The sequence below is a fragment of the Oncorhynchus clarkii genome, chromosome 4 (assembly GCF_045791955.1).
Source record: "Oncorhynchus clarkii lewisi isolate Uvic-CL-2024 chromosome 4, UVic_Ocla_1.0, whole genome shotgun sequence".
NCBI lineage: Eukaryota > Metazoa > Chordata > Actinopteri > Salmoniformes > Salmonidae > Oncorhynchus > Oncorhynchus clarkii.
In genome coordinates this window covers 60,064,784-60,078,298 of record NC_092150.1, presented here as the reverse complement: position 1 = coordinate 60,078,298, position 13,515 = coordinate 60,064,784, and the positions used below count along the sequence as shown (strand labels likewise).

The following is a 13,515-nucleotide window of genomic DNA, read 5'->3' as shown; positions in this document are numbered from 1 at the left end:
GGTCACTTTCAAAGTGCGCTTTCTCAGGAGTTTATTGAGAACCACCTGTTCTGATGTTCTCTGACATCACTCGCACCCGAGGGGATGGAAAAGGGGAAAAAAACGACCGAGGCACGTTTTTATCATCAACCCCCTTGAGGGGTATACTCTAGCGTCCGCCCTAAAAGGCAGGTCTGTTGCAGCATCACCTTTCCAGCTGCCTGGAGATTTAATTAGCAGCAATACCAAGAGCAGCACGTCACTGCTGCGCTCATCTCTCTTTTCAGCTCCCAGGCTTCAGATAGTGACATAATTGACAATGCTGTATACGTCCCAAATGGCACCCCGTTCACTCTATGGTGCACTACTTTTAACCAGGGCCAACAGGGAAATTAGGTTGATATTTGGAACTCAGACCCTGTGACCAAACACAACAAAGAATCTCATTAAGCATGCAGAGAGCAGAGGGCATCAGAGGGAGACCAGAACTGTAAGTGGGAGTCAAACAGTCTGGCTGGCAATGGGACAGTCAGTGGCAAAGCTTGAGGCACTTCTGAGGGAACTGTACGGTAGGGGTACAGATTGTGGTAACTAAGTATGTGGCCTGGATCCAAACTAAATTGTAAGAAAGCCTTCATAGGATGGCCTATCTCCTGGTTCTGTAGCAGGAGGCAGTTTGATGCACCAGTACAACCCCAGGACAGGACGCTAGTCTGCCAAAAGGGGCTTATCAAAACAATCCATTTCCTTAATGCCGAGTGCCAAGCAGAGGCATCGGTGCTGTTTAAAATAATATTTGGTATGACTTGAAACTGAATTGCTCCAGTTGAAAAATGTGGTTTGGATCCAGGCTAATAACTGTGGTCATTTCATATATCACTTCCTCCTAATCTTCAATTATGTAATGCACTATAATACATGTCCAGATTCTGGTATACAGTGTGGATAACATCTAGTGAAAATCTTCAGCTGGAGTTTCTTTTGATAGCCTAAACAACAGAATACAAGCTTCATTAACTTGATTTGTTTGTTTTGATCTGTTATGTTCTCTCAGTCTAGATCATGGAAATAGAATTTACTCAGAATGCATTCTAGCTCTGTCTTCAGGATGAAAACCACTATCTGATTGCTGTATACTGTATACACAGCTAGATCCAGATAGGATTCATGTATGGAAACATCACTAATAATTGCCTTGCCTTCATTTACCTCTACTGTAGTCTCAGGAAAATGACTGGTAAATGGCCTGTGAAATACTCGGTTTACTGTACACACACATATGCTGTATCAGTATTTAGCGAGATATCAAATACCGGATTTGAAATTACACACTAAATCTATAGCACGTTGCTTAGCTTTATGAACAAGCGCGACGCCTAGTGACATCATCCTGCATTAAAATTGGATTTAGATGTCTGTGCTGGACACATTTCTTCATTCCACTCCGCATCTTTTCATACGGCATCCGCAATCGCAAAAACGGGTCCCAAAGCCAACGTTATTTTAAGCGTATAAGCAGCTCACTTTCTAGCCATGGTCCCAGCAATTGTGCTGTGTAATAAGCAATATTAAAATGCGCAACAATAACTGACATAGGTTAAATTACCAGATTCTCACGTGGCCCATGATATTAGACCATGGGTATTACTGGGCTATATTAGCCAATATGTTAGATGTAGTTTGAAGAGAGCAGAGTTGGGGAGACACGCACTTCCTTTTCAGCTATTTTTAAAGCCTACCTTTTAGAGGTGGGAAGATTTTAAGACGGAGAAATATAGGTGATCAATATGTATTTATAGGAAACGTGGTAAACTACAGCCTAATCATATTTTGGAAGAACATTTCCTTGAAAATAACTGTCCCGTTCTAGCCTACTCTGTAATTGAGACCGCACTTGATCTCGCATGTATGGCTACGGAATTTGAAGCAAGAATGATGGAAGCGGACACATGCACTTTCTCTTGAGCTAAATAGTACATATAGGATATAGCCTACCTTTTAGGACGATTTGCAGGCAGACAAATGGGTCATCAATAGTTAATTAAAAGACGCAATGCTCGCTCGTAGCTGGCGCTCGCGTTTTAAATGTTGATTGCACTTGGCTCACGTTGGTTGAGCGCCCTCCACTTTTTTCCATTATCAATATATATTTAGACTGTAGTAAACTATAGTCTAATCCAGTGGATGCTGTGGGGGGATTACGGTTCATAATAATGGCTGGAACTGAGCTAAGGGAATGGCATCAAACACATGGAAACCATATGTTTGGGGTATTTGATACCATTCCACTGATTCTGCTCTAGTCATTACCACGAGCCTGTTCTCCCCAATTAAAGTGTCACCAACCTCCTGTGGTGTAATCATTTAAAAACAAGTTACATTCCTTGAAAATAGAATAGCCACGTCATTCTCTGCCCACGCATAGGCAGCCCACTATGTCAATGTAATACAATAGGTAGGCCAACGCATACAGAGCAGAAAGACGACCATTTCCAAATAATCTACGGGACAATACAAATGTTTTAATTCCAAAGTAGTCCGACTGCACGTGCTCACCCAGAAGCATCAGAAATGCGGACAGCACCCCAGTGATCTCTGTTGGGACCCAACTGAAAGCTAAACAGAGGCCATGACCATGACTACACTTGGCAGACTGAAAAGGTTTTTAATTATTTACAAATGAAAATACACCATAACATCTCCAACATCAATCTCCCTATTTATGTCATTTACAAATGGACAAAAAGATAGACAATGAATAAAAAAGGTTATTCAAGGTAGCCAATTCAAGACCCAATTCAAGGTAAATCTTTTATATTTACAAATGGAGTAGAGATGAGACATGGCAGTAATACCCATCATCCAGGGTTGTGTACATTAGGCTCGTGTTGACAACGTTTTGTTACGAAACAAAAACACATATGTTTCTTAGTGGACAAGTTCACACAGCATCTCCTTGTTCCACTCCGTTTCAGACCACTTTCATTTTATACCTAATGAACAGCACCCAGGACTATCAAGGTTCTCTGGGAGTTCTATCTTCGTGCCGACCGGCTTTCTAACAGCTGAATGACCAGGCGGGTCTTCATCGATGGCAGCTTGTTGCTGTAGTTCTGTTGGAGCACGGTGCTCAGTCTTCTGCGCAGGCTCCGCAGGCAGGGCAGGGAGTTGCAGTCAGGCACATTCAGCAGAGTGTGGAAGAACTCTGTCCACAGATCACTGTGGGGATTTCTGGAGAAGAGAGAGAGAGGGAAGGAGAAGGTAGTGTGAATTTGAACTATGCTGGAAATATTTTAGGTCAAAAAAGGGGGAGATATTTTCAAAACACAAACAAAAATATTCAAGCGATTACTCAGAGCAACAAAAAGTAGTGAAACTATAAAAGCCATTAGCACTCCTACTCAAGGGTTACCTTCTAAATACTGCATTTGTCTTCCACACACCACCCTCCTGTGTTACTTGCATGTATGTTCCAAAAATCATGCAGTACACCGTTCCAGCTATTCCAAAGTAGTCGGTCTAAAACACAAAGAAACGTAGTTAATATTCTCAGCAGGTCATATCGGACATCCACCCATATCACTACAGGACACGCACTTGCCACCGACAGACACACTTTACCTGGTAGTTCCATGGTCTCCCACTCCTCATCTCTGTACACTGGAAGCCTGAGGTCATACACTTGGCAGTGAACGAAGTGCCCTCTGGGAACAGAGTCATGTCAATGCTCTGACCCAGGTCAATCAGGGCAAGGCCATGATACAGGTTATCTGGGTCAAAAGACTTGTTCTCCAGGAACCTAAAACACAACAGACAATTAGCACAGTGAAGAGCCACTGGTAAGCCCTGGTAGAGTACTGCATCCACCCATTACTAGAAATGACTACAGGGAAAACAAAAACACATCCGAGAGACATAAGCACCAGTAAGGAGCCATCAATACCTATCTCCCAGCAGGAAGTTGTCTGGTTTGATGTCAGCGTGAACGATGTGGATGCTGTGCAGCTGTTCCACCATGTGCAGCATGCAGACAGTGAAGTAAATCACCAGAGGCTGGGGCATCACCTTGTCAGTCAGGTTTTTGTACAGGTTCACAGCGTTCTGGAGGGGAATAAACATCTAACTCCATTTAGTGCTCCAGTGTGGCATCTTTGGGTGCATCCGAATCTCCTTTCTCCTTTAGTGTAAACTTGTTCATTACTTTCCACATATCTAAAAGCATTGGATAGGTCGAGACATGGGCTACAGGGAGTTTCCATCATATTTTTAATACCAGTCATTTCCTTTCAAATCAGTGAAGGGAAGCGCACACAGATGTAGCCCTGATGTTCAATTGATTGATAAAATATGGTGGGTGCTGAAGAAGGGTTACTACCCACCAATAGGGTGCCACAGTTGTGGAGCTCGCCCAATAGCACGCTGCCGTTCTGAAAGAAGTGGGCAGAGTGGATGTTGGTGAAGAGGTGACGCACACTCGGCTGCAGTCGGGCATTCAGCTGAGTGTTGATGTAAAACTCCCATGGATTGGCTGGTTTCTGCACCTACATGTACAGATCAAGATACACACAAGAATGGACAATCAAGCATTCAATAGGAGTGCATGAATTGTGGGGATAAGGTCACTTCACTATAAAGCAGTCATGTTATCAGGCTTTACTAACGGCAGCACCAAAACAGTCACCAATCAATTCATGAAAGGTCAGGGGAGTTACCAAGTTTAAATTAATATTCCTACCTTTAAAATCATCTTCTCTGAGGTTGTCAGGTCAGTTGCCTGGTAGACCGTGGCAAAGGCACCCTGTCCGAGGACGCAGTCAACCCGTAAGGAGCCTTCACCTATGTATGAACATCAAAGTGATTTTTAGATGTATTTTTTTTTTAAAGAAATAGGGTGATTTAAAAAAAAAGTCACAGCCAGTAAACACACCAAGACTTTCTTACCCATCTTGATGGTCATCTTGGGTGCGATGCTGGGGACTTTGCACTGCCAGGTGATTAAGTTTGGCTGGGAGGTGAGTGGCAATGGCAGTTTGGAGAGCAGGGAAGAGATCAGCTCATCATCCCAGGGGTCAGAGAACAGCTCTGACCCTTGGTCTGGGCTCATAGGAATATCCATGCCGTACCTCACCTCTGGAGCTGGACTCATAGGAATATCCATTCTGAACCTTGATGACGGATGGACTGGACTCATGGTAACATCCGAGCCAAACTTTGATGGTTCGGGACTCATAGGGATGTCCATGGTCTTCAGAGGGAAGCCATCTGTTCTCTGACCCTGACAGGGACTCATGAAGGCATCCAAGTCGAGTTCAACCCCAACCTCTGGGCTTTTTACCACTAACCAGTCTGGCTTGGGTGCACACTCCGGGCTCATTGGGATATCGAAAGCAGGTGTTGGGGCTTTCTCTGGACTAGTTGAAACATCAACGTTGGATTTGAAGGCATCAATCTGGCTCTTTGAAAGGGATACCTCTTCCGCAGGTGCACGCTGTGAGAGAGGACAGGCTGGCTTTAAAGACTGCTCTGGGCTCACATAGACATCCCAGTCTGGTTTAGAGGCCTTGGGAGGAGGGCTTTTGGCCCCTGCCCCCTCAGTATGAGCCAGGGGGGCAGTCTGGTCTCTGAAGGACAGTGCGGCCGGGGCATGATGCTGCACTTCAGTCATGGAGCAGGTAGCCAGGCTTCGCTGGGCCAGGGCTAGCCCTTCCCCCACGATAGTGCCCTGCTCAGCAAAGCCCTGCACCCTCATAGAGCACTCAGCGCCGGTCTCAGATATCCCATCAGGTGGGCTCTGCTCTATGATAGGGCTGAGGGAGGGGAAACAAACTCATTATCTCCACCATGTAGGCGTTTGACCCAAACACTTTGATTACACTTCAAAAACATTGACCAACGAGCATTCGAGTGAAAACGTACAGTATACTGCAGTTACTGGTAGTCTACAATATCCGGTTACCAGTAAGTACCTGAGTTTAGTGGGCTGTCGCAGGAAAGGGCCCTCTTCTGGACCACTAAAGCCTCTGGGGTGATCATTTTCTAGAGGGAGGAGAAAAATAAAATAAAAAGTCAGCCAAAAAAGGTAAAGTACTTGCTTTAGACCACTTTGTTGTTCTGAACAACAGACACCGTTTACTAGGTGAGGGCATTTCTGAACTGCTTATGGTTGCATCCCAAATGGCACCCTATTCCCAATGTAGTGCATTACTTTTGACCAGAGCCCTATGGTGGCAATTGGGATGCATGCATCCTATGCATGAGCTCAGATAGAGGGCTACCTTGGTCCTGCTCAAAGTTCCAGGAGGAAGGAGCTTTGTTTTGGAAGGGCGTTGAGACCAGGTGGGCCGACAGGGAAAAGTCTCTGGTGCTGTTGGGGCAGGTGGCCAGGGAGTTGTAGCGTGCTCCCCACATAGTGCTTTCATCTGGTATCAATTCCGAAGGAGATTCCTGAGCAAACACACATACACACGAAACGATAAAGGTTTGCATTGTGTACACAACTTAATAACATAACCCAACCATATTCTTTCATTGAGTCCTTGCTAAATGGAAATGAGTATGTCACCATGTAATTTTGCACTTACACCTTGTTTCTCTCTTTTAGATACAGAGATTTCTGCTAGGGCCCTTGGTGGCTTAGCCTTGTTCACCATAGTAGCACTAAATGGAGTAGAAAAAGCACCATAAAGCAGTGTTCATAAATTTACTTTGAGAATTAAAGGAGATAGCAAAGAAAATGGGATGCAGGAGAAGAACTGCATGCTTCACCTGCAGTTCTCCTTGTTCTCGTTCTCATCCTGAAAAATTGCGAAAGGCACTGCATTGGGGGCCTTGCTGAACAAAGAGGCGCCTCCTTTAAATAACATTTTATTTTTTAAAGAGGGGAGAAAAAAAGACATTTAACCACAATGTAAAATCAAAAAGGACAACCTGCCATTATGCATTTCTATTTTATTGTTTTACTGTAAAGTGTTTTGCAATTGTAAATACACTTTTGATTTAACCTATAGACAAACAAAAAGTTGAGAAGTTACAATCGAAGGGGGAAATGAATTACCCATTCTCTGGTAGGCAGCATCAAAGCTCTTCTCAGCCTGATGCATTGACATGCTGGGGAACTGTTCCTCCTGCATGAGGGTTGGAGCCTGGAACATGTCCATGATCGCATCTGGATGGGAAGGTAAAGAGGTGAGATACTAAAAGGACCATATAATTAGGAATTAGAATTCTAGAATGGACATGAACCTTCTTATGGATGGGATGACAAAGGTCAGCCATTTTGGTCAGGGAATTGGTAAACCATGGTTTTCCAGTGCTGTGATAAGATGGTGTAAAATAATGAATTTGAATAATTTATCATCTGCACTGCATGTTTGTTAGCTACTGTAGCTAGCCAGCTAGTTTTACAGGAATAATTCCATCCATTTTTCTAATTAACTGCCAATATGCCAACATTCCATTCAAACAATATAGTCAATCCACAGCCATTATCCATATACTGGCTGAAATCAGTTGATGATAGGACTTAGACATGTTGTAAATGCAACGACTACTGATATTCTATCATACAATAGCACTCACAGCTTTCCAAGAAAACAAAATCTGAAATATTTATGGTCCGTTTCCATATATTTTAAAGGCTATTTATACAGAAAATGTGTATAAAACCTGTATAAACTATGTATGACAATATTTTAGGTTGACAATTCCATTACACAATTTCGATATATAGTGCATTTTGAAAGTATTCACTCCTTGACTTTTTCCACATTTTGTGACGTTATAGCCTCATTCTAAAATGTATTAAATAGTTCTTTCCCCCCTCATCAATCTACACACAATAGCCCATAATGACAAAGCAAAAACAGGTTTTTAGAAATGTAATAAAATACTGAAATATCACATTTCCATAAGTAATCAGACCCTTTACACAGTACTTTGTAAAAGCACCTTTGGCAGCAATTACAGCCTCGAGTCTTCTTGGGTACGACGCAACAAGCTTGGCACACCTTCATATGGAGAGTTTCTCCCATTCTTCTCTGCAGATCCTGTCACGCTCTGTCAGATTGGATGGGGAGCGTCCCTGCAGAGCTATTTTCAGGTCTCTCCAGACATGTTAGATCGGGTTCAAGTCCGGGCCGTTAGGGTCGTTGTCCTGTTGGAAGGTGAACCTTCACCCCAGCCTGAACGCTCTGGAGCAGGTTTTCATCAAGAATCTCATCGCAGTGCTAGCTGACACTCTCCCGAGTGGCGCAGTGGTCTCATTGCTAGCTGTGCCACTAGAAATTCTGGGTTAGAGTCCAGGCTCTGTTGCAGCCGGCCGCGACCGGGAGACCCATGGGGCGGCGCACAATTGGCCCAACATCGTCCAGGTTAGGGGAGGGTTTGGCCGGCAGGGATATCCTTGTCTCATCGCGCACTAGCGACTCCTGTGGCGAGCCGGGCACAGTGCACACTGACACGGTGGCCAGGTGTACGGTGTTTCGTCCGACACATTGGTGCGGCTGGCTTCCAGGTTGGATGGGCATTGTGTCAAGAAGCAGTGCGGCTATGTTGGGTTTCGGAGGACGCATGGCTCTCGACCTTTGCCTCTCCTCAGGCCAAAGTTTCATCAGACCAGAACATCTTGTCTCTTATGGTCAGAGTCCTTTAGGTGACTTTTGGCATACTCCAAGCAGGCTGTCAGTGCCTTTTATGGAGGAGTGGCTTCTGCCTGGCCCCTCTACCATAAAGGCCTGATTGGTGGAGTGCTGTAGAGATGGTTGTCCTTCTGGAATGTTCTCCCATCTCCACAGAGGACGCCTGGAGCTGTTTTAGAGTAACCATCGGGTTCTTAGTCACCTCACAGATCAGCGCCCTTCGCTCCCAATTGCTCAGTTTGGCCGGGCGACCAGCTCTAGGAAGAGTATTAGTGGTGCAAAACTTCTTTCATTTTAGAATAATGGAGGCCACTGTGTTCTAGGGGACCTTCAATGCTGCAGAATGTTTTTGGTACCCTTCCCCAGATCTGTGCCTCGACAATCCTGTCTTGGAGCTCTACAGACCATTCCTTTGACCTCATGGCTTTGTTTTTGCTCTGACATGCACGGTCAACTGTCGGACCTTATATAGACAGGTGTGTGCCTTTCCAAATCATGTCCAATCAATTCAATTTACCACAGGTGGACTCTAACCAAGTGGTAGAAACATCTCAAGGATGATCAATGGAAACAGGATGCACCTGAGCTCAATTTCAAGTCTCATAACAAAGGGTCTGAGTACTTATGTAAATAAGGTACTTCTGTTTTTAAATTGTAATACATTTGCTAAAATTTCTAAAAACCTGTTTTCACGTTGTCATTATGGGGTATTGTGCATAGATTGATGAGAGGAAGAAATTATTTAATCCATTTTAGAGTAAGGCTGTAACGTAACAAAATGTGGAAAAAGGCAAGAGGTCTAAATATTTTCCAAACACACTGTATCACATGCCTTACTTTTATTTTCCTGCATAGGTAAAATCAGGATCATCACTGTAGTGCCATTCATTCCTCCCTGACCAATTTGGCTGCCATTTTCACCCCATTCTGGAACTTTTATTCAGGTTCATGATCATAGCCCCTATAGTAATTTAATAGGATCTCTATGCTAAATCTCCATTGGTTATACTGCCTTTATCATACACATGATGATACACACATGATACATTTGAATTATCTCCACCAAAAAAGGGATTGAGTGTAGCAGACAGCACAATGGAAGTGATTGATTTGAGCACCATTTTTTTTTGTTTTGCCTTTGAATTTAAATCACCAATATCTGAACACAACACACAATGACTGATTGACCAAAACATGTATGAAGAAATGCCTTCATTTCAGTAAATGAAAAGAGTTGAGTACCCAACTCACCAAGTGCCTCCCGTGTGTTGACTGTTGGGGATGGGAGAACCCTGGACGGGGTGGCTTGCACCAGTCCCAAAGAGGTGTTAGGAGTGATATGGGACAGGTTCCCAGTCCCTCCCTGTGACACTGACAGAGAGAGTGAGGTTAAACGTTTTAATTCACATACGAAAACTAATGAGGAGAATAAAGGGCCCAGATTATGATATTTTACTTACCATCTAATTTCACCTCTGACTCAGTAGCTTCACTGACAGACACCTCACTGGAAAAACAAAGGGAAACGATTAGCTTAGATGACAAAAGCCTAAATAATTAAAAACAAATTCATTACCTACATCTCTGAGGTGTCTCGCCCTGCCAGAGCTAAATAGGCTAGAAACACATAATGACATTTGGGTTGTGAATAATGACACATCTGAAACCAGGACTAATCTAGAGACATGATGCCTCATTATCACTTACTGGGAATCTCTGCCATTGTGCTGCTGGAAGCTGCTGCTGAGGTAGTTCACTGAGCCACCGAGTTGGGACTGGGAGTGAAAATCCTGGAGAGGATCTCCCCCGTGCTGCAACTCAGATTCATAGGCTGCTGGCTTCTTTGGGGCCGATCCAAATGACAATCCAATAGGCTTTTGTCTTGGTTGGGGTTGAACCAGAGAGGCCTGTAGAGAATATGCCTGTGGAGCAACTGCAGATGATTTTGGTGCTTCTGTACATTGACGCAAGTCACCCATTGGTGCTTTTGGCAGGTGAAAGGAGCAGCTATGGGAGGTGTTTTCCTCTTCGACCTGTCCAGATGGGGGAGTGGACATCTGTGAGAGCAGGGTGTCTGTGATGGGAACCCTGAGACGGACGCGCTGAGAGTGGGCCTCAGGTTCCCTCACCGTGCCTTTTCTGGGGTCCTGTCCACTATTCAGTCTCAAGCCTGGAGTGGGTTTGATTCCGAGGTTGTTTGAGAGTGGAGGGTGCCTAAAGGACTGTTGTAGAAACCCAGGATTCAGTCCTGTTGCAGGTGGGCAGGATGCCTGAAAACAGAAGTGCATGCCACATTTAAAAAAGGGTCCTACAAATTCTATGGGAACCACGACAATAGAAACAACTGAAGTTAAGGAGCCATGTGGATTCCTTTTACCTGCACTGGTGGAGCAATGGCTGAGCTTCCCTGGACTGTAGAGCTCACACCGAGGTTACTCTCCAGCTCCTCCAGCAGTTGGTTCATCCTTATCACTTCCTCCTCCTGCTCTCTAGCCAACCTCTGACGTTCCTCTGGTAATAAAACACAAACAAACATTGGTCAAAACTGACAGTTGGCAGTGTGGTAGTGAGGCACACTCAGCTGTTGGTGCATTTGATTTAGATAAAGCATGTCTGTAAAGGATGTCATGTGGCCAGTTCATATTGATGTCTGACTACACTATAAAATACAGCCTTGCATTTCTACTCTGTTAGAGGAGTGGGCTGCAACAGCGCTGCGTTAGAAAGTCATATGATCCTACCAAACTCTCTCTGCTTCTCCACTTGCTTGCATCTCACAAAGTATCGTCTGGCTCGGGCCTCCTCGAAGCAAAGTTCAGACCCTTCGCAGATGAGGTCTTCAGTATGGTACATCGACACTGTTTGCAAGTTTACAGCCAGTCCTTGATTGGGTTTATTTACCACCACATTTTCAGACCGGGAGATTCTGCGGGAGAGTCGTTTCATTAGAGGGAATACAATTAGCTTTTCTATAATTTAAAAATATATCTATTACACACACACACACACACTAAAACATTTTGTTATTACATTATAAAGACTTACATGCGAACTGTTCTGTCTGCAGGGAATTGGGACAGACCTTCGGGGTCCTGTGGCAGAAACATTTATATTTCTCTGTTGATCACTTTCTATGAACAAACGTGAGAAATTATTCTTATCACATCTGAAATGTGGTAACTCACCTTGTACTGTGGGCCAGGCTCTCTGTGGGATTGCAGCTGATTTACCAAGTGAGAAGTCTGAAGAGGATTCCGTACACCTTCTGTTTTCATAAAAAAATTCAGGTTAGATTGTGGATACGTTAGTCAAAGAACCAGTCCACAAGGAAGAAAACAAGTCTCACCTGATGCCCCTGTCCCACCCCTAGAAGAGCTGGTTTGGAACCTCCTGTGAATACATTTAGATGTATCAACAATAAACACAACATGGAAAGGTTAAAACTTAATCAGTTTCAGTCAATAGAGTCCTTAATTTTGACATGTAATTCAAATGCAATAATTTGCATTCTAACTTAAGTGTTGGAGGTTACCTGTATTGCTGAAGGACAGTGTCAGCTGGCTCAGCTTGGTTCTCCATGGCTCTCTGGTAGACGGCGTCAGCCTGTTGAAGCAGGCCCTGCTGCTCAAACTGTTGAGCCCACGCCACATAAAGGACTGCAGCTCTGGTGCCAATACCCCTACTGTATATGTGACTGTACAGTTTGATGGGCTCATCATAATAACTTGCACATTTGATGCAGTAGTTTACGTATCGGATGTCATTGGAGTAGCGCTCCTCTTGGAGAAATCTTTGTACTAGACGATCTAGCACAAGAGACATCCCCTTGGCGTCTTCAGCAGGTAATCTCTTCTCTAGATATTCAATAAATCTGAAATAATGTAAAAGTATGGTAAAGCTAGTTTACACACCAATAAATATTCACACACACAAAAAAAGTTGTTGCTCCCAAACCAGGTGAGATTTGCATGCAAAAATATCCCATCAATGGCAGATGCAGACCCTTAATTGTTTACTTTTGTTGGTGGCCCCCTCTATGAAGATAATAATGGAATAAAACGCATGTACAAGTTACAGTACCTGTCCCATGGATCTAGGGGGTCGTCTCCAGTATAGTTTCTCAAACTTTCCTCAAAGCTCCTGTAAAACAAATTAATTTGATTTAAAAACTTAACAGCAGTTTGAACCCCTTTCTCTTCTGCTTAACTGTAGCTAGCTAACTTCTAGCATGGATGACAATATGTTTATGTCAATCAAAACAAAGTAACGTTATTACTGCAATTTGTATCAGCAAAGAAACTCTAGTATCAAATATTGTATTATTCACCAAGTAGGAAAATAGGAAATAGTTACGTAACATTAGTTGGCTAGCTACTGTTAGTTACAGTTAGTTAGCTAGCAAGGAATCAGGATTAACGTTAGCTGGGTGGGGGGAAATAAAAGCAGTTAGCTAGCTACCGAACTTACTGTAAATGTGAACCGACATTCATGGTGTGGCCTGAACAGCAGACTGGCGGTTCCCACTCCAAATTCCAACAACACAAATATGAGCAATTACGCGCAAATCTAAGTTAGATTAATTCAATAACTAAATACCAAGTATTGCACTCACGTCGCCAGCAAAGACACTGGTGGCTTATTCTATCTGTGTCGTTAGCATGGCTGGTGTCACAGAGTACTGTGAAACTGCCTTTGCCATTGAGCTATAATAAGAACGGACTTTGCTGGTAGGGTATTTCAAATTCCGCGCCTAGCTGATACGTCAAAAAAAAGCATCATAAATGAATGCATCCAATCAGCGCCTTTGGGGCGAGTAAACGCAATTTCATTGGCTGGGTGAAAAAAAAAGCTATTCACCTAAGAGATACTTTCGCTAATGCCTGAATCTGCAATTTTGAAT

The 13,515-nt window shown here is 43.8% G+C and overlaps 1 protein-coding gene across 1 annotated transcript; it reads right to left on the bottom strand.

The window, feature by feature from the left end:
* Nucleotides 1-2,624: 2,624 nt before the first annotated feature.
* LOC139407753 (mitotic checkpoint serine/threonine-protein kinase BUB1-like) lies at nt 2,625-13,312 on the bottom strand. Its single transcript, XM_071151612.1, has 23 exons — nt 13,083-13,312; nt 12,696-12,755; nt 12,148-12,486; nt 11,962-12,005; nt 11,801-11,880; nt 11,661-11,707; nt 11,357-11,541; nt 10,993-11,126; nt 10,323-10,885; nt 10,076-10,122; nt 9,867-9,986; nt 7,034-7,144; nt 6,745-6,829; nt 6,561-6,636; nt 6,255-6,423; nt 5,946-6,015; nt 4,921-5,786; nt 4,715-4,815; nt 4,359-4,520; nt 3,923-4,080; nt 3,601-3,778; nt 3,392-3,498; nt 2,625-3,210 (listed from the first exon to the last, which is right to left on the bottom strand). Exons 1-23 carry the CDS (start codon nt 13,103-13,105, stop codon nt 3,015-3,017), a joined length of 3,921 nt encoding a protein of 1,306 aa, XP_071007713.1. The 5' UTR covers nt 13,106-13,312; the 3' UTR covers nt 2,625-3,014.
* Nucleotides 13,313-13,515: the final 203 nt, after the last annotated feature.